Source organism: Gopherus flavomarginatus, chromosome 10, assembly GCF_025201925.1.
Source record: "Gopherus flavomarginatus isolate rGopFla2 chromosome 10, rGopFla2.mat.asm, whole genome shotgun sequence".
Lineage (NCBI taxonomy): Eukaryota > Metazoa > Chordata > Testudines > Testudinidae > Gopherus > Gopherus flavomarginatus.
Window position 1 is genome coordinate 51,025,544 of NC_066626.1, and position 24,074 is coordinate 51,049,617.

The window sequence follows — 24,074 nt, forward strand, 5'->3', positions numbered from 1 at the left end:
GCAAGGCAAGGAAGCCTGTGCTGGACCTTTCTATAATTAAATAAGACTTCAGTTCAAATGCCTGAGTAGTGAGCACTACAGGCCAGATATCCCTCTCACACCAGTGAGAAACAGGAGTAATTACAGTGAACCAAATGTAGAATAGCATAGGTGAGAGAAGCGTGAGACCTTAAATTCATTAAACAGATTTTTAAAAGTATTATTTCCTGAACTTCAAGTTGTTGTCATAAAAAAAAATAAAAGAAGATGATGCGGTATGACCTCAATTTTATGAACATCAATCTTAGGACACTTTTCTTGGGGGCGCAGGGGAAGTCATATGACTAAAGTGATGTCAGTGAAGAATAGGTTGACATTTTTTCACATTCTGATATCTTCAGTGCATCGGGAATTGCTTTGCAGGGGTTTGAAGGGCAAGAAGTAAGCAATGCAGTGCACCATGCTGCAGTTTATGCACTATACCTGCTGTAATTTGTATGAATTTTTTTGTTTAATGAACTCCTCAATCCCCAAGTAGCTGATAAAATGGGGATTCTCCTATGTTTGATGAAGATTTCATGAATATTGGTCATACAAGTGTGGGTCTAGGCTAGCTCATGAAAAATACCTTTTTGTAACAGTTTCTTCTGATTCTATTTTCTGTTTAAAATGATAAAAACATGTTCATTTTAGAGGCCTGTACTCTATTTAATGTGATATATTACAATTTATAATATTTAAAATAACAGTTAAACTTCTATACATTACTGTTACAAGATTGTAAGATTCTCATTGCAAACAAGACTTTGAATGGGTCATAAAAATAGGGCCTGAGGCAGAGCTCATTGAAGTCATGGGAAAGTGAAAGATGTGGACTCTGGATCAGGCCATAAGTTAAGTAAAAAAATTCATACAACAAAAAAACTTTTAGCCATTTACAAAGTTAGAGATCATGATTTGTATTTCTATGTGCTGATTAGCAAACACATATGAAGGATACAGGACTTGTGAGTAATTAAATTTGTATCAATAATATTTATTCTCTCTTTATAAGCTGCCTATCACCTGTGTTTGCTGAAATTCAATGAAGAACAATAATGCCACAAATGCTGATTTGCTTTGGTTTGTTTAGAAAGCCAAAACTAGGCAAACTCAATCACTTTGGGGCCCAAACCTACACCCACTTAGTGAGCAGTTCCACCATGACAATAATTTTATTTTTGCTATAAGAAGGATTTCTGTGGCCTGTCCTTTTATTTTATAGTAATACTTACATACTTACCATTTCAGACCTTTTCTCAGATATATAAATATGTAAAATTAAACAAAACCAAGCTACCTAAGTCTGGATCCTGGAACACTACAGGGCCAGATGTTCAGAAGTGCTAAACACCCACAGGCCCTATTATAAACCAGGTTCACTGAGTCCCACTGGGGCTACTTGTGATTACACTCCACACATTTTTATGCCTGTAGAGGGATCTGATGTGGAAAGTGTTTTATAGATAGGTGTTAATTTTATGTAAATGTATATGCCCTAAAATCCCCTTATAGGACAAAACGGCTACATTATAACTGGCTTTAGAGTTTTCACTAACTATGCATTGAAACAATTTGGAACTATCATTCTGTTTCCTTATAAACAGTTTCATTTATATATGAATTCGCTACACAACAACATTATATTTATGTCTGCCTATAGTATCAATATACAGAGATAAATACATAAGACATTCATTTTGTGTATTGGCAGGGTATATTTTTCCTTAGTTATTCAGGAAAAATGCATTGTCTAGTAATTCCATTTGGTTATATAACCCAAGACGCTTTTTGATAAAAATTGAGATCAGATGCTGAGGACGTCGCTGATATTCTACTAGAACTTCATGGGGTGCCTTAATCTGGTCACCTTCAAGTCGGTTAAGGAGTGCCACACAGACAACAGCAGCTATAAGAAAAACAAAAATGCCCTTTTAAGTAACTTATGATAAACCAAATATGCAGGGTATTTGCTACAGTAAAGAATTATATTCCTAGCACACACAGATAATGCAGGTTTTGTTGGGGGAGGGGTTAAATGAAGGGCTCAATATACCTCCCTGGGAAGGTGTAAACTACACTTCCTGGAACTTAAAGGGGCAGCTGTACTGGAGAAGCAGAGGCAGTGTCATCATAACTACTCCCCCCCCCCACCCCCTTTGCAGGTCTCGGGCTTCAATCTAAGCTTTATCCAGAGCTCCTTAGAAACTCAATTGGCAGAGGTTGCCTGAAAATTCATTCATCACATGCACTGAAAATATGCCCCACAATATGTTAGCAAGAGACGAGTGATCTTTGCAGCTAGTAAAAGAAAACCAGAGACACGGGCATGGCCAGGAAACTTTTCAGAGCTGGGCTGAGTGAAATTTTGGTTTTGCCAAGCAGGACCGGCGCTAGAGGTTTGAGCGCCCTAGGCGCACGGCAATTTCGGCGCCCCATGCGCTGGTCCCACGGCTCCGGTGGAGCTGCCGCAGTGGTGCCTGCGGAGGGTTCGGTGCTCCGTGGCTCCGGTGGAGCTGCCGCAGTGGTGCCTGCGGAGGGATCGGTGCTCCGTGGCTCCGGTGGAGCTGCCGCAGTGGTGCCTGCGGAGGGTTTGGTGCTCCGTGGCTCCGGTGGAGCTGCCGCAGTGATGCCTGCGGGCGGTCCACCGGAGCCGCATGAGCAGCCGACCGCCCGCAGGCACCACTGCAGCAGCTCCACCAGAGCCGCGGAGCACCGGACCCTCCGCAGGCACCACTGCGGCAGCTCCACCAGAGCCGTCTGCCGCCCCCTCCGGCAAAACGGCGCCCACCATTTATTCTGGCGCCCTAGGCGATTGCCTAGGCTGCCTAAATGGTAGCGCCGGCCCTATTGCCAAGACCATTAATTGTTTTTTCTGCGCCCTGCACTTCCAAACAAGCAGTTTCAGGTAAACATTTGATGAAGCCACTAGATTTGTGTTAATATACTTTTTAATGAAAGAAGTTTGGAATACAATTTTAGTTTTCATATTGTATAAATCCCAGAGCTGACCAAATCTGTATGTAGATAGAATTAGGAAGTGTGAAGGTATACAAGAACAAATGTGAAAAGGAAATGGCCTGTGACAAGAAATCCTACCTTTTAGACCACAAAGTCTACATATAGCAGCAAATACAGTTGACTCCATTTCAATATTTCTAACACCAGCATCATAAGCTCTCTTTAAGTACTCCAACTTCTTTTCATTGGAAAAAGAACACAATGCTCCATCTAATCGTCCTTGACCTGGAAAGAAAAAAACCTGTGACTGCTCATCCTTCTAAACAATATGGGGTTTACAGTCATAGTAAAACCGGCTGCAGTCTCAGGCAGTTTCTCTCAAAGTGCAGAATTTATCTAAATTCTACTTAAAACCACATTAAATTGTTATTTTAATAGGGCTTATTAAATTATTTATTTCTTATTCCATTTGCTATGTATTTTTAAAGTCAATCTGCTATGACAAAATACAGCTGAGTTCACTATAGAAATTTTAACAAAACTGAGACCAAGAAAACACCGGTGCATAGAGATATGGTGGCAGATTCTCAGCTGTGTAAGTTGGCATAGCTCTGTGAGGCTCTGGTAGATAAAATCTACAACATACCAAGTTGCTTTAGAAAAGGATTAACAAATTTAGGTACACATGCCCCTTCCATTATGTGGAGAAAATGGAGATGGAAAAGACCTTAATCTTGGTTTTAACTCCTTTTTTTGAAGGGAGATGGTTAATTATAGGAAATCAAACTGGTTTAAAAGAATTGTTCCTTGACAACTTTGTTTTCTATCAGGGGTTCAGACCTCTGTTCTCACTTTTCCAAATCTCTTAGGGCTTGACTACACTTGCAAGTTAGAAAGCATTAAAGCAGCCCCAGGCACCCTAACTCCCAAGTGTCCACACTGCCAAGTCACGTAGAGTCCCTGGACTCTGCAGCTGGAGCACTCCTGGTAATCCATCTCCATGAGAAGCATAAAGCTTGTTGTGTCCCAGCTGAAATGCCTGGGCATCAGTGTGAACAAGGTGTTGCATTACTGCGCTGTGATTGGCCTCCAGAACTATCCCATAATCCCCTGAAGTCAAGTGGCCACTTTTCTCATTGTTTTGAAAGCTCTGTTTCTGACAGCTGGCATGCTTATCTGCTCCGGGACAAAGCAAGCCATTACTGTGGAATGCTGCTGTTGTGAGTGTGTGTGAGAGAGGGGAGGGGGAAGGGGTGGTCTGCTGCTGTCTGAACTTACAAGACAGCATGCTAACATGCTCTCAGCCCCCCCAAAACACACTCCCTGTCACATTCCACCCTCCATTGAAAAGCATGTTGCAGCGACTTGCACCCTGGGATAGCTACCACAATGCACCTGCTGTCTGTGATGTTGCAAGAGCTGCTAATGTGGCCACGCCAGTGCGCTTGCAGCTGACAGGGTAAACACAACGGCAGTGTTTTCCCTGTTGTGGTCTCCAAAGGCTGGTTTAACTCCCAGCGCTCTACATCTGCAAGTGTAGCCATGTCCTCAGACTCAGAATCCATTTAGAAAAACAATTAACTCTCACTCTTACTCTCAAATATTTTAAGGTCCCAATTCTTGGATCTGGCCAAGCTGCCCCCTTCACTGGATGCAGGCAAAGATGCTCTTGCACTGCTCTGTCCCCAGGGCTGCCGAGGGCAGTTGTGTCCTCCCACATAATGCAGCACTTAGGTTAGGAAATGGCCTTCAAAGCAATCTATAAGGACTGCATTCCTGGTGGCCATGACATTAGCAAAGAGAGTGGGTGAGATCCATGCTGCAAAACCGAGCCCTTCTTTAACAGTGTGCTGGGATAGGTGATCTATGGGATGATTCAGTTTACTTGACTCAATCTATCAGTCTATCACTGTTGGTCCCTAATCTTCCTAATTTAGCGGGTGAGGCTAGATAGTTATCTTCACAATGTTCTTAGTTACTGCTGAGAAAGGACAAAGCCTTTTTGTAAGTCCCATAGATTATTTGTAGCAGATGGAGACCAGTCCAGAGAGCTGATAAATTGTGCTTAGAAAATAAGTGAATCATTCATTGCGTTCAAGCCTTTACATATGTCTTTAATTGAAGTTTTAGGCGTATTTATACTTAAAACTGTACAGCTGTGCCGCTGCAGCTCTAATGCTTTAGTGTAGACACCCCCAGCACCGATGAGATGGATTCTCCTGTCAGTGTCGGCAGTCTATCTCCCCAGGAGGCAGTAGCTTGGCTGATGGAAGAATTCTTCCGTTGACCTAGCACTTTCTACATGGGGACTTAGGTTGGCCAAACTACACCATTCAGGGTTGTAGATTTTTTACATCCCTGATCAACATAGTTTTGATGAGCAAATTTTCTACTGCAGACCAGGTCTCAGAACACTTTGAAGTAGATCTGAAACAGCCTCTACACAATTGCTTAGAAAAGTCTCTGTAACAGAAATGTGTAAGGTTGCTACATGGAGCTCAATTCACACATCTTTGCAGCAGCATTCTCTTTGAGTTAGCTTGTAGGTCTGATGTCCAATGAGGAAGAGTAGTCTTGCAATCATTAACTCAGTTAATACTCCTTTAGTGGGGTGCGGGTGGTTTGTTATCATTAGCTAATCACCAAAGGGGACAATTATCAAAGGACAAAAAAAGGCTGCTTATTAGCTACTGGATCCATATTGCCCAGCCACCTTCCCTGCTTCTGAGTCTTTAGATGATTTTTTGACTAAGTAGGAAAAGAATTTATTTGGGATAGAAGCACTTTATATGATTTTGGGTCGGAAAGTCTGGATCTGTGCAGAAGCATGTGTACAACAGTGGACATATTTCCTCTAGCGGGTTCTGCCTGTAAACTGAGGGCACATGCACATTTCTACAAGTGTAGCTGTATTCAGGCAATTGACAGAACTACAGCTCCTGGTAAGTGACCTGTCTTGCTAACATCACTGATTTGTTTTTACTAGTATTTTGGAATTGAATTTTGATCTTCTAAGAATGAACCCCTTCTCACTTGTGCTTACGTTTCTCACTTAGATGTTATGTTCTCGGCTCAGGCAAATGTGCAAACTTTACTACACTGGACAAACCTTTTAATATCATTGTTGTTCCTACTGTTAATCCTCTCAAATGGCTTTTTATTTAAGTAAAACATAGCCTTGAGAAACACACAATGGCTGCATTTGCAAGCAGATCCAAAGTTTTATAAATAGTCCTCCAATTATTAATTCTCCATTTATTCTGTTTCATCCACTTTGCAATCAGCATTTAATTTTGTAAAGGAAACAGTTCCAGGATATTGCCAAGGATCTAAGGTTTATTTACACAAATGCCACATACTTACTGACATTTTTCTTCTGTTAGGTAATTCTGAAGCTATAATTCTGTCATAGGAAGTAACTTACAGTAACTCATCTGTTAAAATTATGTTAAGATTATAGACAAGGGGCTTTTTACTTCAACTGCTTAATGTTATGTGCCTGTTGCTTTCAAAGATTCACTGAGTATATGCTGGTTTCTGTGGCTCAGTAGGGCTGAGGGACAGCAGGAAGTGCTATCCAGGGAATCTTTTACTTTCCTAAGGGAGTGAGTGCTGTCCAGAATGAATTGTATTGCTTGATTCACTGCCATGGTTATAATAATATTTTCTTTGCAGATGTGATGTTGTTACAAAATTTGACTAAGTGGCAGATGCAAATAGAGGCCAATTACACTATGGTTAATGGTTCTGTTAATTGATATGACGTATTACGAAAGTAGTTCCATTTCTGACCTGTAAACAAGTCTCTAAAATATATGGTGGATCAAATACTAAAATCCTTCCTTGCGTTTTACTCAGCACTTACTCAGGCAACTCTCCCACTGACTGCACTGGTCATTTTGCCAGAGCAAGGGTTTCAGGATCTGGTCTTATGTTTGAAAAAGAAAATGAATAGAAAATTAGAGATACTCCTCACCTTCATAAAAATCATAGGTGCACATAGTATGCCCAATAAGTGTTGGAAAGTCATGAATCTCTTTGCTGCAGTTCAGTAGCTCCTCAACAAGGTCCTTATCAAGTTCAGTGCTTCGTATAACTATATTATCCAGTATCACCTGCTGAAACTGAGCCTTAAAAAATGAATCCACTGCAATGTCTGTTATTACAACAGTTCCAGGGTCAATGCCTGCAGAAGTGGGGATTGGGGATAGGTTAGTGCTACGTAATATTTATAATTTAGATTATAACGTAATTTATTACAGTAAAATCTTAATATGAATATTTATCAGCAAAATATATATATGAGAGAACCATTCAAATACATACGAAGTAAAACTGAGTAAGTGCACATATATGGATATGAAGGGTTGCAAAGGGAATATGTTGGCTAAAGAGTATTTATTTCTTCTGACATATAAGTGGGGCAAGGAAAGTTCATGTGTAGCTATTGGTTTGTATGTATGATTTGTCTATTTTTAATAAATATTTGCTTAGGGTGAAAAGATAGGCATATTTATTTTGATTTCTAAGCATCCCCTGCCCTCCCCCCAAAAAACTGCATCTTAGGCCCTGTACTCTTAAAAGGTAAAGGAGATACTCAGTTAACTAATTCACTAGGGGCTTTGGGCGTTTTGAGCAAACTAGCTTTCTGTCCCACTACTGCCATGATGTTCCAAATGACCTTCTATGCAGGTGCAGCAGAGCGACAAATGTGAAGTCCTAAGGTGTCCATGGAGCGGTTAAAATACTTTATTGTGCTCCTCAATTTGAGTTTAATCCTGAAGGGTTTATGCAGTCAAAGCTCTCATTGGAGGAAATGGGAGTTTTGCCTGCATCCAGACTGAATGATCAGGCCTGCTTTATTTCCATTACATAGTTATTCCAATTCCTCTCTGAGAGTTAATCTAAATTTATATTTTCTAAACTTCAAGTTAATGAGGTCATTAATACTGACTGAACGCTTCCATTATAAGAGAGAGATTTCTTAGTCCCCATTCCTTGCCTAGCTTTTCCATTCATTCTTAGACTGTAAGTTCTCTGGGACGGGAACTGTCTCTCCATTCATGCTTGTATAGCACCCCGCACAATGGAGCCCCAATCCTGATTAGGACTTATGGGCTTGCTGTACAAAACCAATTGATTATACTTATTATTATTAACTGAGTGAAAGATGTTCTATTAGGGCTGAAACTTTCCATGCATAGTATCCGCTTATGAGTGAGTATTTTGGGAAATAAGAGTAAACTTCTGTCAGCTGGTTTGGGTCTGGAAAGTGTATTATTCAGATGTATTAGATTTCAATGAACATGTATGTTTCTACTAAACCAGCTATTAGAAGTTTGATATTTGTTGACCTGAAATAAAATCTCATGTTTTGTTTCATGTTTGAAGACCTGAAAAAAATAAAATATGAAAAGCTCCTAATAACTTAACCTATTGCTTAGCTGTGTGTTATTAAATGTCCTTTCCATCTGGCAGTAGTAAAGCTGGTAGCTCACCTAAGTCCCTAGAAGTACCGATGCGTATAATAGTAACATCACGGCATTTTGCATGGTGTAGTAACTTGATTAGTTCATGAAGCATAATAGAAATGGAAGGAACACCCATCCCATGCTATTGAGAGAAAAGAAAATGAAGGCATCATTAATCATCGTTTTTGTTCAAGCTGATACATATTTATAAAATTACTTCAGAATATAACTATATAGCCAGAGCTATCCTGTTCCCATTGATATCAATGGGATATTTCTGTGGGAGAAGCATCAGACTCTGAATCATACCTTCATGGATTGGAGCATCTATGTGAGGGGCCAGCTTCTCTGTACTCTCTCTGATCCCATCTGACAGCATGGCACCAGGTGAAGTTGTAGTGATGATGGTTCTCTGTGTGCACCTACTGTGCTCCCTATCCACATACCTCTTAGGGAGTTGGCAGCACAGAGATGGAGCCCCGGGAATGAACGGTGTCAGGTTAAGCATTAGTTCCCACAGGTGTTTTTGTCCAGGTATATTAGGGAATGATGCCATATAGAAAGCTTTTTGGAGCAGGGACTGTCTCTTGTTCTGTCATGCTTGGGAGGAGCTCCCTGTAAACATCTGCAAAGCTACCTCATTATTCACCTTCACACTCCTCCTCAAAACTCTCCTACAAAAACATGACAGTGGTTAGGCTGCTGGTGTGCTGAGACCACTGCCTAGTATGGTGACCAACATTGTCTTATTGTTTCCTTTCAGTCCCCTGTCTGTGTCCGTCTGTTGTCTCTTGTCTTATTCTGAGATTGTAAGCTGGTTGGGGCAGGGACCGTCTTCCTGTGCTGTGTTTGTATCTAGCACAGCAGGGTCCTGGCCCATGACTAGAGCTCCTAGGTGCTATCGCAAGACAAAAAATCAGTAGTAAATATAATAATATGTTTGTGAAATGCCAGGCACAATAGGGCGCCAGTATCAGTTGGGGTCTCTAGGTGCTATTATAATGCAAATAATAAGAATGATTATTGTAATAATGGAGAGACTACAACCCACCCGGAATTGCTCTCACCCCATGAAGCCCCAAACACATCACAGGTCCAGTTTCTTCTATACCCTGTAGCTGCTTTATACTGCACTGGCAATACAAAGTATCCCTGCAGCCAACATAGCTGGCAATGGCAAGAATCACCTTGGGTGCAGGCGCTGTGTTGCAGGCCTTATGCCACACCCAGTCAATCACTTTACAACACAAGAGTCCAAAGGAGCAAGGTCCTGCAGGTTCTCAAACAGGGTGGTGGTTGGAGAAGGCTCTGCCTGAGGGCCTTACATGCTCTGTGGTCTCTCTTCTGGCTCATTCTTCTGTCTGACTTCCTGGAAAAGAGTTCATTTCTCCTGCAGCTTGTCTACCACCCTTTGCCTGGGTTTCTGAGCTCTTTTTAACCCATTCCTTCAGTCAGTGCATGTCAGCAGGTCTGGAGGGGCAGGGCTAGCTGGGTCCAGTATTGCCTTTTAAACCCTTCGGGTCCAATGTGGTGTTTGTACTCCCCATCACACAGTTCCTGGGGCCATTGGCAACCATTATAATTTAGAGCACAATTTAGGCTGCTCTAAGTTACACCACGGGAAGAAGATCAACCTACAGCTCTCCTGGGATAGCTATCCTGAGCTGCGCTGTGCATTCTTCCAGTGCAGCCAAGGATGTATGTCACGGTGCACACATGAGAGGTGTCTGTATTATGGGAAAGAGTCTGCTGCTTTGGCTCTTCTTGCCTCTCTGGGTACATCTACACTCAAAAAAACCCAAACGAAAAACAAACAAAAAAACCTCCCCAAACCCAGCAGCAGCAAGTCTCAGAGCCTGGGTTCTCTGAGTTGGGGGGGATACAAATAGCTCCAAAAACCTCCCCCCTCTCTGGATTCAGAGCCTGGGCTTCAGCCTGAACCTGAATGTCTACATTGCTATTTTTAGTCCTGTAATGCAAGCCCAAGTCAATTGACCTGGGCTCCAAGACGTGCTGCCATAGGTCTTTTTTGCAGTTTCCTACTACTTTCATCCCCTTTGCCTAAAGTTAGTACAGAGAGAATGTCCTTTCCCTAAATCTGTCTTGTCAGTAAATCAGTTCTGCTTTCAAAAACCAAAAGGCAGGTGTTTTCAAAAGGGTAGGATTTGTTTTGGCCCAATGGGAACATCATTGGTTCTATCATTACTTTTTTCCATTTGCAGTGTGTCCCATCTCTCTCTCTATTTGTTGTAGGATGATGGTTTTATTAAGTTTTATTGCATTTTATGTTAACATATTTTTGTGTTCTTCTTATTCTTATACAGCTGCCTGAGTTCCTTGCCAGTGCTTTAAAAACATTATTTTTATTAAGAATAGCCAAGGCAGAAATCTCATAAATACCCCTAATATTTCTGAGCCTGTTTGCATCTTGCTAAAACATGACATCAGCAGCAACTCATAACCAATCATCTAATGAGGCATTGGCCAGAAGTTTTATCCTACTTACCATCAGAATCATGCAGTGTTCAATGTACAGTGGAAAGTTGCTCCTGACCTAGCCATCATTAATTGGCTGGTTTCTTGATGCCTGAAAGATATCAGTCAGCTAATGATGTCTAGGTCAGGAGATATAAAACAAGAACAAATAATTTAGAATTCACAAGTTGTGCACACAGGTAGCCTGTGAAACTGTGAAGTTATTACTGTTCTTTTGTCTTCTCTTCTCTTTACTTCCTATTGTTTGGCTCACGTGCTATATCGTGTCTTAGGCCTTATCCACACAGACTTCCGTTGGTTTAACGAACAGTGTGTTTAAAACTAATTTAGCTAAAGTAGTACAAGTTTATGTGTAGACAAGGCCTTATATTAGAACTGTATCCTGATAGTCTCACAGTTGTCACTAAATTTTAGACTGAATGAGCAATAATAAAAATGTCATTAGTTCCTCTTTTGTTTTTCAGAGAGCCATGTCTTTTCTGTGTCTGCTTTTTAGGCTCCAGTCCTGCAAACACAAGTGTGTAACTTTACTCAGGTGAGTGGTTTCCTTGACTTCTCCTGTGAGTAAAGTTAGGACTACTCAGATGAGTAAAATGACATATGTAGGTGATTGCAGGATTAAGCTTTTATATCATGCCAAAAGTATTGTTGACATTTAAAGAATAATAACAAAATAAGATTGCTACCGTAAGGCTTTTAGGGAATGGTTGTAATATTTTCAACTATATTTCATAGTTTGGGCATGGTGTGAAGTGATCTTACCTCTTGAACTTTCAGATTGCTAAACTGAGCAAAATGTGCCCTCTTTCTGTTGTAACACAGGGACCTTGCAAACTGAATATACAGGATGCCAAGAAATATGACATGACTCAAACATAAGAATCTTTTTTATAAATCATCATTCTCAGTCCTGATCCGGCTTCTATTGAAATCCATGGCAAACTCCCATTGGCATCCTTGGAAGCAGGAGCAGGCTCCATGCCTATTAATCTTTTGTCTGCACATGTAGTAGAAGTGTGGAAAAGGGAAATTCATTAGCAGGCGTGAGCATGTTCTCTAGTCCAGCAGGTCTCAAACTGTTTGATCGGGACCCCATTTTAATGGGGTCGTCAAGGCTGGCATTAGACTTGCTGGGGTCTGGGGCCAAAGCCCAAGCCCCACCATCTGGGGCCAAAGCTGAAGACCGAGGGCTTTAGCCCTGGGTGGCAGGGGCACAGATTACAAGCCCCCTGCCTGTAAGCTGTAGCCCTGGGTTGTGGTCCCTCCCTCCCCAGCATGGGGTGGTAGGGCTCAGATTTTGGCCCTCCCACCCAGGCCAGGGGGGGGCTTGGGCAGGGGCTTTGGCCCCCACTCCTGGGGCCAAGCAGTAATTTTTGTTGTCAGAAGTGGGTCACGGTGCGGTGAAGTTTGAGAACCCCTGGTCCAGTCCAAGTATTGAAAGTAAGAGGAAATAATTTATAGAAACCAAAATATCAAGCAATGGCAGATTTTCACTAGGCTTATTGAAGTTTTAAATGTAGCTTTATGAGTGACTGAAAGATTTTACTGGTGAAAATTTTTGAGCATAAAGGGAAAATTTGCCACTGGATTAGTCCATTATGAATGAAAAGCACAGGCATGGGAATCGGGGCATCTCTAGAGACCAGGAGATGTGACCTTGTGCAAGTCACTTAACCGCTGTGCCTTGGTCTCACTGTAAAATGAGGATAATTACCCTTTCCTACCTCATAGAATATTGAGAAGTTTAACTAATGAGCACTTTTGGATCCTTTAACGGCAGACACAACAGAAATGCAAAGAGACTGCGAGTGGAATTGTTGATATTTCCAGCTTGTCAACCTCTGAGACAATAAGGCTGTAGCTATGGCACTATAACCCCATAAACACACTATCATACAGAATGGGTTTTTCCATTGCTGTAAGAACTCCACCTCCCCAAGTGAAGATAGCTTAGTCAATAGAAGCTGTGTCTACACCAGGGTTTAGGTCGGCAAAGCCGCGGTGCTCGGGAGTGGGGGGGATTTTCAACCTAAGACTATGCCAACCTAAGTTTTAAGCATAGATCAGGCCTAAGGGATGTGATGGAAGAAAATTACCTGCTGTGGTAATCACTATGTTTAAACCATTGGCCAACCTGCTGGCTTGTTGAACTATGCTGTTATTTCTGTATGCACTACCTCTAGGAAATAGCAAACAGAGAACAATGTAACAGTGTTAGCTGTTAGACTTTTTTGGAAGAATCCAAAACTTTTTCCATCAGTTAAAAGTGAGGTCGTTATGGCTTGGGAGATAGGAGCCTTTTATCTCTAGGTCACAGATTTGAATCCAGCTCAGGTCAGTGGTGCATGGAAGTTATTATGATATGATGGCGTCTTAACAGCTCACATGATACATTATCCAATAATCAGTGGATTACCACCATAACTGACACCCTTCTTGGCAGTCTCAACACAGAGGCCAAGAACTGAAGGGCGTGAAGACTTAACTAGCCTCTCACTCCAAGAGGCAGTTCCTCTAGGTCAACATGCTGAGGCTGTTCTTGCAATGCTGCTCCCTATAGTATGTTCCCTATTCAGTCTCCAGGGCTCTCAATCCAGCGGCTTTCAGAAGCTCTAAATCCACATGAAACATTTTAAAAAGAAATAAATACAAACAATGTGCTAAATTCTTCAGCTATTGTTAGGCTGAAAATGGAAGTATTTTAGATACACTATAAAGTACTTACACTGATGGAGAGCACTGGTCCAGCCTTGTACATAGAATACCTATCTGTCCCAGCACAAATATCTTTCAAGTCTTTCCCATCTCCTTCAAGTCCAAGTTCTTTGTGCATGAGCTGAGCAAAAGCTTTCATTCTGTTAGGGCTGCCACCAACGCAGACAAACTAGAAATAAAATGTAAGATTATCTGTACCATTCTAGCTAAAGCAGAGATCAAGACTCAGCCTCCACTTCTAATGTTACACTCAATTGCTCTAGGGGAATCTTAAATCCAAAGGGAGCAGATGTGAAAGTATAGCAACCGCAAGACACAATTATCTAGTCTTGCAAAAGCAGCAAAGAATCCTGTGGCACCTAATAGACTAACAGACGTTTTGGAGCATGAGCTTTCGTGGGTGAATACCCACTTCATCAGATGCATGTAGTGGAAATTTCCAGGGGCAGGTATATATATGCAGGCAAGCTAGAGATAATGAGGTAGTTCAATCAGGGAGGATGAGGCCCTGTTCTAGCAGTTAAGGTGTGAAAACCAAGGGAGGAGAAACTGGCTTTGTAATTGGCAAGCCATTCACAGTCTTTGTTTAATCCTGAGCTGATGGTGTCAAATTTGCAGATGAACCGAAGCTCAGCAGTTTCTCTTTGAAGTCTGGTCCTGAAGTTTTTTTGCTGCAGGATGGCCACCTTAAGGTCTGCTATAGTGTGGCCAGGGAGGTTGAAGTGTTCTCCTACAGGTTTTTGTATATTGCCATTCCTAATATCTGATTTGTGTCCGTTTATCCTTTTCCATAGCAACTGTCCAGTCTGGCCGATGTACATAGCAGAGGGGCATTGCTGGCATATGATGCCGTATATTACATTGGTGGATGTGCAGGTGAATGAACGGGGTTATGGTGTGGCTGATCTGATTAGGTCCTGTGATGGTGTCGCAGGTGTAGATATGTGGGCAGAGTTGGCATCGAGGTTTGTTGCATGGATTGGTTCCTAAGCTAGAGTTACTATGGTGCGGTGTGCAGTTACTGGTGAGAATATTTTTCAGGTCGGCAGGTTGCCTGTGGGCGAGGACTGGCCTGCCACCCAAGGCCTGTGAAAGTGTGGGATCATTGTCCAGGATGGGTTGTAGATCCCTGATGATGCATTGGAGAGGTTTTAGCTGGGGACTGTATGTGATGGCCAGTGGAGTCCTGTTGGTTTCTTTCTTGGGTTTGTCTTGCAGTAGGAGGCTTCTGGGTACACGTCTGGCTCTGTTGATCTGTTTCCTTATTTCCTCGTGCGGGTATTGTAGGTTTGAGAATGCTTGGTGGAGATTTTGTAGGTGTTGGTCTCTGTCTGAGGGGTTAGAGCAGATGCGGTTGTACCTCAGTGCTTGGCTGTAGACAATGGATCGTGTGATGTGCCCGGGATGGAAGCTGGAGACATGAAGGTAGGCATAGTGGTCGGTAGGTTTTCAGTATAGGGTGGTGGTAATGTGACCATCACTTATTTGTACCGTGGTGTCTAGGAAGTGGACCTCCCGTGTAGATTGGTCCAGACTGAGGTTGATGGTGGGGTGGAAGCTGTTGAAATCGTGGTGGAATTTTTCCAGAGACTCCTTCCTATGGGTTCAGATGATGAAGATGTCATCAATGTAGCGTAGGTAGAGAAGGGGCGTGAGTGGACGAGAGCTGAGGAAGCGTTGTTCCAGGTCAGCCATAAAAATATTGGCATATTGTGGGGCCATGCGGGTGTCCATAGCGGTGCCACTGATCTGGAGATATATATTGTCATCAAATTTGAAATAGTTGTGTGTGAGGATAAAGGCACAGAGCTCAGCAGCCAGTTGTGCTGTGGCATCATCAGGGATACTGTTCCTGACAGCTTGTATTCCATCTGTGTGTGGGATGTTCGTGTAGAGAGCCTCTACATCCATGATGGCTAGGATGGTGTTTTCTGGAAGGTCACCAATGCATTGTAGTTTCCTCAGGAAATCAGTGGTGTCACGAAGATAACTGGGAGTGCTGATGGCATAGGGTCTGAGTAGAGAGTCCACATATCCAGACAGTCCTTCAGTGAGAGTGCCAATGCCCGAGATGATGGGGCATCCAGGATTTCCGGGTTTGTGGATCTTGGGTAGTAGATAGAATAACCCTGGTCGGGGCTCTAAGGGTATGTTGATTTGTTCCGGTGTTAGTGTAGGGAGTGTCCTGAGTAGATGCTGCAGTGTCTTAGTGTATTCCTCAGTGGGATCTGAGGGAAGTGGCCTGTAGAATCTGATGTTGGAGAGTTGTCTGGCAGCCTCCTTTTGGTAGTCAGACCTGTCCATGATGACAACAGCACCTCCTTTATCAGCCTCTTTGATGATAATGTCTGGGTGGTTTCTGAAGCTGTGGATGGCATTGCGTTCTGCACGACTTAGGTTATGAGGCAAGTGATGTTGTTTTTCCACTATTTCTGCCTGTGCACGTCGGTGGAAGCATTCAATGTAGAGGTCCAGACTGTCATTTTGACCCTCAGGTGGCCATCCTGCAGCAAAAAAACTTCAGGACCAGACTTCAAAGAGAAACTGCTGAGCTTCAGTTCATCTGCAAATTTGACACCATCAGCTCAGGATTAAATAAAGACTGTGAATGGCTTGCCAATTACAAAGCCAGTTTCTCCTCCCTTGGTTTTCACACCTCAACTGCTAGAACAGGGCCTCATCCTCCCTGATTGAACTACCTCATTATCTCTAGCTTGCCTGCATATATATACCTGCCCCTGGAAATTTCCACTACATGCATCTGATGAAGTGGGTATTCACCCACGAAAGCTCATGTTCCAAAACATCTGTTAGTCTATAAGGTGCCACGGGATTCTTTGCTGCTTTTACAGATCCAGACTAACATGGCTACCCCTCTGATACTAGTCTTGCAAAGTTATTTAATCTTTTTGTGCCTCAGATTATCTTTCTAAAATGTGAATAAGAACTCTTACTCCATCACAGAACTACTGTGAAGCTTATGTTTGTAAAAGTGCATCGAAATCCTCAGATGGAAGGTGCAGTGAGAGTGCATACATGGAAAATATTATTTGTTAGGCTTCTGACTATCGCTCATGGGAATGAACAAACTAGGCTCTGTCTTTTAGTGAGGACTATAGAGGATCAAATTAGTTCAGGGGTCTAAAAAAATAGGAAATAAAAATTACATATGGTGTTACTATAGGATTTCACTACTGTACAGCTGTGAATACTTGGATATTAATTCCTGGCCAAGTAAATGCAAAATAACATCAGTGTAATATATGCACTGAATTTAAGTTGTTACTATTGCTACAGATAGCAAAGCAGAAACAGATGTTAGAGTAGTTAATGGTCTAATTTGTTCTATCACCAGTGTCAACAAGAATTACTGAGCATTGCTGGAGACATAAAAACAATGGGAGGGAGACAACATTTCACAAATGACATTATTTTCAAAAATCTAACTCTACATTTAAAATGCAACTAAATGTTCCCCTCTGTCAACCTGATTTTAAATCTGGCTGCTGAGGTCAGAAGTAACATGAGGTTTCAGACCACCAACACAGTCTCTAGTGGATACTTGTTTACACTGTAGAACTATTGCACAATTTCCCACACAGTGCTCAGGAAAAAGAGAGGTCTGGGACAGTTGCAGGTTGAAATGAGGTGTTTAGCAGAGCTGTCGGGAGAGCTTAACTGCCAGTGTTACTGCTAGGTCCTCACTTTCAGGTGTACCACATTTGTCCCCCAAAAATATGTTTTAGGAAATTATAGGGCTTGTTTACATGGGGGGATCCACAACTTTTGAAGTTAATCCACTTTGAAAACGTTTGTGTACACACAACATGCATCATGTAGTGCACTGACTCCTCATGTACTGTGAACTCTGCAGTCCTCTTTTTAAATGAACTAACTTCTGTGAAGCGAGTTAGTCCAGTCTAGTGTTCATGTGTAAGCAATAATGCTGCAAATTACTTTAGCAGTCCTTCAACAGCTGTCTCTCTCCGCTTTGTGAGTCACTGTTACTGACCTGTCTGTTTACCTGTGTGCCCTCCCCAGCTCTGATCAGGTGTCCGCTCCCCCATTTATAAGCTGGATTTTGTCCATTCGCTCCTAGATTCCAGTTTATCACAATACCTGTGATAATACTCCAGAAGCCCCATTATAACTCTCAAGCAGCTGCCTGGCTGTGAGACCCCGAATCTAACCACTATCTGGAGAGAAACATCAATGCAGGAAGCTCTTGTGGCCAGCCACGAGAATAAAGTCCTTTTAGTGGACATTGCTCGGCAGATTTCTCTGAGGGGCCATGACCAGCATACTGAACAGTGCCAGATAAAGAGCAAACAGCTCATGAGTACCTACATTACATGGAGGGACAACAGGAAAAATCCTTCTGGGGATATGTAACCTGTCAATTTTTGTGAGGAACTGAACAGGATTTTGCATACCATTTTCCAGAATGGTACCTACCCTGGCCAGGCCTCTGTCTCATGCTAAAGCCCCAACTATTGACCAATTTCAGGCCCATGCCTTAGAAGACACATGCTTCTGCTCCAATCTCCTTTTCCCCTTCCCTCAGCTGGTAACAGTGAATGCTTCAGGCAATCATTGCAGAACCCTGTCTATTTTTTCTTTTCACTTTCTATATGCTGCAGGGGAGATATCTAAGCACAATCTAAGAGAAACGGCTCAATTTTTGTTCTGAGATTATGAGGAATAGCTGCATGGCCATCCTCCCTGGTATAGCTAGTGACTGTCTTCCACTCCTGCAGCACTTCTGGAGGGACTATCTTGGCGATTAAGTTCACAGCGTATCTCACTGGTCTGCCTTTTGCCTTTTTGAATAAAGGGGCGGATTCTCTGTCGTCTAGTCACCCACCTCAGCATAACCTCATCCAGGGTCAGGACAGCCTAAAAGAGATGGAGAAGGGACTACTATAAAGTTCACCCCCAGATTCACCCTGTTAACACCCCTTTGACACCATATAGGCACCTAAATGGCACAGCAAAACTAGGCAGGGGACTTAATTCCCAAGCCCGCCTCATCCAACCCCACCCTCCAAAGAACAATGGCAAAGCCACACAGATTCACTGTACAGACAAAAATCCCAACACAAACACCACGCACCATCTTCCAGGTCCCCCCAAGACTGGGAAGAAATGCAGAGAGATAAAGGCAGAAACACATGTTAAAAAAAATAGCTATCACAGCCTTCCTAGAATGTGAGCAATAACTGCTTGTCATTTCTTTAATACTCCCAACTGCTGTGCACCTGCACTGGTCAGACCCTCAAGGGCAGGGCCTTTATCAACAGCAGAATAAACCTGAGAGGGAGAAAAGGGAAAAGTCCTATGGAAATGTTCATGGAATCAATACAAAATCCTACAAAACCCTCAAAAAATGCAGAGGGGGGAGGCAGTATCTGAGAACTGAGCATGAAACTGACAAGAAGCTTTCTGGGAGATGGTTGCAGTAGCAAAGGACAGTGTGGCAATTGCCAGGAAAAGCACTGCATTAGTCAAAGACAGTATGGAAAGAGACAGGGAGATGTAGAGGCAACTCCTGGAGACAATATAAAGCCAAAATGCCCTGTTGCAGCACATATTACTCTTAGGGCAGCAGGCAATGTTTTCTTTCTGCTGCTTCCAACCTATTCTGCAAACAGTGCCATCTCCTTTTCACACTCCGCTGTCATTCTGAGGCTACTAAGGTAGTGGGTAAACAGTTCCTTCCTTCCTTCCTTCTGTCCAAGTGGCCTAGGAATGGCTTCATTAACCAAGGGAGCAGAGGGTAAGCAGGTCTCCCAGGAGCAATATCCACACCATTAATGTCCATAGCGTTCCCAGGGGCAAAACATCCTATAATTGTGGTCCCTTCTAAACCATCCTGCATTTATGTCTGTAACCCTGCCAAAATGGATGACAAGCCCTTGGGAGCACCATGGAGAAATACCTCTGAGCCCTGATCAGGGGCAAATAACAGGCACGTGAATCCCATAAGTTGCCCAATATAGTTTGGGAATCCGTTGCATGTAAAACCATCAATAACCTCCTGAACATTACCAAGCTTTATAACTTGGTACAACAGTACCTTTTCCATGGCATCACACACAGTGGCCTCAACATCTGATCTCCCCATGCTGAATTGGTTCACAACAGAGTAGTAGCACCAGGGGTGGCCAGCTTCCTGACAGCAATGGTGACCCGCAATCTGCCTGTTCACAGGTCTGGAACACTGCATATTGGCATGCTACGCTGTAGTGCTGGAATTAGTTCAGCATGTATCTCACAAAAGGTTGTGTTCCCCATTCTGAAATTCTCTCATCACTGCTTGCTGCCCCAGGTTTGCAGATCAAGCCGTTCCCACCAATCTATATGCTGGTTTCCTAAGCCCAGAAACCATGTTGCATACTGTGAAGCTGCTTAAGGAACAAGTCCTCCACTCCCAGTTGGTCAGTGTCTTCCTCTTCATCCTCATCTGTGTCCCAGTTCCACCACTGCTGAGGACGCTCTTGTTGCTGGAGGAGCTGCTGCTACTGCCACATCATCTGCTCAGTGGTGTGGTAGGCAAAGTCTCAAGTCGAATTCATCCACGTTTGAATCCTGAAACACTGCCCAAGCAGCCTCTGCACATTTGAGGTTGCCAGCATAGCGGTGCAGGGCATTGTTGGGTCCAGGTTGACTAGCAGCAGTTCAAAAGTGGCACAAGCCTGCCCATAAAGGAAGTATGGTGCAAAGACAGATGAATCATGGGATTTTAAAAAAATGTTGAAGTAGCTTGGCTTCTGCTCTGCATCCCACAAGACAGCAAGAAAAGTCCCAGAATAAACACTGCTCGGCAGCGAAGCATGGGAATGCCACACCCTCAGTTTACAGCAAACTGTAGCCATATATACACACTGATGTTCATCAACAGAGGATACAGCATCCCGTATGCACCCAATTATGCGGAATGGGTATGGTGTGTTACCTGACGTTCAGCAAAAAGTTGTGCATTAACCCCCCTTCCCCAACATGTAGACAAGCCCTTAGTCAATAAACAGAAAAAATTTGTAATCATAAGATGCATTTTGACCTCAGATCTCAAGTCAGACCTAAGAAAACACTAAATAAAGGTAACCGTAAAAGATGTTTGAAGAAAGGCAAGTATGAAGGAAATGATTTGTATTTAGAGCTATTGTAACCTTTGCATTTTTGTTTACCTTTACGTCACCGAACATCACTGGTAGGTTGTGTGTATTAGTTCCTAAACTGAAGTGATAAAGAACATCTTCGTCCATTGAATCCAAATAAGGGTTTTTAACATGAACAAGCCCATTTCTGAAAAAAAGTTTGGAGAGGTTTTATGTACAAGTCAGATCAAACAAAGAAGAGAATTCATGACACAAGAGACAGTATCTGAATGTTCGGTGGGTAACTTAGATTCATTTTTAGAATGTTATGCTCATGACATCAAGGCTACGTGTCATAGACCCAACCACTGGGGATGGCGACAGCTTGTCCTCTTCCCAGTCAGTTTTTACTGTTCTGTAGAGGCCCTGTTGATGCAGCTGCAGGACTCGAGCACCTTCACACTCACTACATTCCTCAACATTTTTTATGTAATTGCATCTCTGCTATTGGTCATGTGACTGAAACTGTCCAGTGAGAAGGGAAGTTGTACTAGAGAGCCTCTGATTTCTGCCACTGGTATAAAACATGGAGCATGGGGTCTGGTACCACTACCTGCGAGGTGTAGAGTGGGTGACTGCAGAGGAGTCCATCAGAGATTATTGTGTCTCATGAGCAAACCATTACCCCTGTAGGAATGGAGTGAGCTGCATAGGCTCCTTCCCAAAATAATGCAAAGCAAGAGGAGAAGGAAGAGAATAGGATCCGCAGGGGAAGCAAAAGTGCAGGGGAAGGGACAGATGGGGTAGAAGGAGAGAGTGAGGGGAGGTTTTGGGGGGATTGGAGTGAAGAAAGAAATAAGGAATAAGGAGAGTAGGAAATCATGGGTGGTGGAATTAAAGGAGAAGGGGAGCTACCATATAGTGAATGTAGAGGTGTGAGTGTAAGACAGACTACAGAGGAGAAAGAACAAGAAAGAAAACCTGTGAAGACACAAAAGTGGGAGGGAGGGAGAGAACAAGAGGAGAGGCAGAGTTCGAAGATCTGGAAAAATCCATTCTGTCAGAACTGAGAAAAGCTCCTTAGGAAGACCCAGTGCAAACATCGGGAAATACAGGAGCAACAAGGAGAGAGCTAATGGCTCAATTTAGGAAGGAAAACAAAGGGAGGATGGGAGGCAAGGCTAGCCCATTGCATTCAGCATTAAAGTGCTTGCATGCTGCATCTGTTCCAAATAAATTGTTTCCTGGGTTGGTCCTTCCAGACCGCCAGCTGGATTTGGGATTCATATCCAACTTCTTCCCCACTAACTCCACTAGCCCCTTTATTTAATTCTGAATTGGCTGCCGTGCCAGCATCTGCCTATAGTTTGCTGCCAAGGCTTTGATGCTGGGTCCCTTCATGGGTTCTAAGCAGCTGGCCAGCTCAGACTCCTGTTAGAAACTATTTTAGTAAGTGGACCCAGTATTCCCACACTTCAGTATTACCACGGCAGTCACTGGCTGTTAATGTCTAGGGAAAGTCTTGCCAAAGGCATGGCTCTGGAAATGTTTAATGTAATATTAACCATTTTATGCAGCTATTACACAATCATTAGAAACCTTAAATACTTTGTAACTGTTATCCACACAAAGTTCAGCAAAAAAGTCAATATTTTCCACTAACCTTAGCAATGGGAAGAACCATAACTCTTTCTTTAATACAGTTCTCCCAGAATTGATGGATAAATAATGCACTTAAACACTGACTCTATATTATCTTATATACAGGAGTTTGCTGAAATTTTAACAAAAGTTTGATTTTCATATTGTCCCAACATCTTGATAAATCACTGGGCAATAATCTGCATTTAAAGTGAGATTCATAAGACAATGGGTTTCAGTTTGCATTCCTTTTCCAAATTGTATAATAAATGCAAGAGGATTAAATAGCAGTGTAGTTCAGTGTTCAAATTAAAAGCTAAAACAAAGCCTAGAAAACAGCTATCTTATCTAAACAAATTCAAAACTCACTCCATTACTTACCCAGCATAACCTTTCCTTTCAGTCATAATGGGCTTATGGAGCCGCTAAAAGGGATGTTATGGCTTCCCCACTTTCAGAAAAACACTCCTTGGTTGACGCCAGGTGAGGACAAACTCTTCTGTTGCTACAGCTGCTAATTTATAGGATCTAATATGAATATCTGAAGAAGCTTGGCGGTGAGTTAAATACCTTCTTTTCACTTAGTGTTATTCTAAAAACAATGGAACTTTTTCTCTTATGTTTTCTAGTCAACCAGTCAGATGCAAAATATTCCTCTTCCTGGAGATGTATTGCTATTTGTTTCAGTAGATCATCATCAGATCAGTATTCCAGGATTCAGATTGGCTATTTCTGAAGGACTGTCACTTCTCACCTTAACTCACCTCCCATTCTTATGGTAAGGCCTCAGATTGGCTATTTTCGAAGGAGTGTCGTTTCTAACTTTGTTACCTCCCATCATTATGCTGAGGTAACTGAAGGGCCAGGGCTTGCTAACCTCCTGCTGTTGATATACTTACTCTTTGATCAGGGACCCTAGTTCTCACACTTGGCAGTCATCCCAGCATGAGGCTCATGTGGCTCATGTACATTCTGAAAACAAAATGGGTGGAGAATACAAATTGTCTGCCTATTTTCATAATTCCATAGGGTTCTGTCGAAAATGCATGTAAGGTACATGTGACAGCCAGAGCCAGGAGAACCTAGATGTTTTTGGATCACAAGGATTTGTGCAAATTAGAGCTGGTCAGAAATGTTTGTGTGGCAAAACATTTATAAGAAATGCATCTATTTGAAGAAAGTTTGTTTGGAAAGAAAAAATTGAAGAACAGCACTTTGAAAAGGTTGAAGTGGAATGTTTCAATTCTTCTGTAATGGGATTTTTTGATTTTCTGTTTCAAAATTACTTTTTGTTTCAATAGCTTAATTTTCTGTAATATAACACAAAATAAAAGTTGAAAACAGAACAAAAGGTTTTGATCACCTCAAAACGAAACTGTTTTCAGAATTTTGTTTCATGGGAAATTTTGAATTTTTTCTTTTGTTCACTTATGGAAGTGGGAAAAAAAATTCAATTTCCAGCACTCTCTGTGAAATGAAAAATGTGGTCCCTGCCATGGTCTAATGCAAAACATTAGATTTGATTTTAACTGATGATGGCTTTCATCTCCTGAGCTTTGCTTCCATGTGCAAAACAACCCAAATTCTCAAAGTTGGTTTTGAGTTGTATTATGAAACCATTATTCCATTCAGCACAATAATAAATCACTCCATGTTTTCTCAAATGTTTTGTGAA

At 42.4% G+C, this 24,074-nt stretch overlaps 1 protein-coding gene across 1 annotated transcript; it reads right to left on the reverse strand.

Moving 5' to 3' along the window:
- Window positions 1–1,749: 1,749 nt before the first annotated feature.
- UPP2 (uridine phosphorylase 2) lies at window positions 1,750–22,806 on the reverse strand. The gene is given in 8 exon segments (XM_050969344.1): window positions 1,750–1,767; window positions 1,770–1,927; window positions 3,118–3,264; window positions 6,956–7,165; window positions 8,478–8,592; window positions 13,672–13,830; window positions 20,849–20,966; window positions 22,781–22,806. Coding segments are annotated over 8 exon segments (951 nt in total).
- Window positions 22,807–24,074: the final 1,268 nt, after the last annotated feature.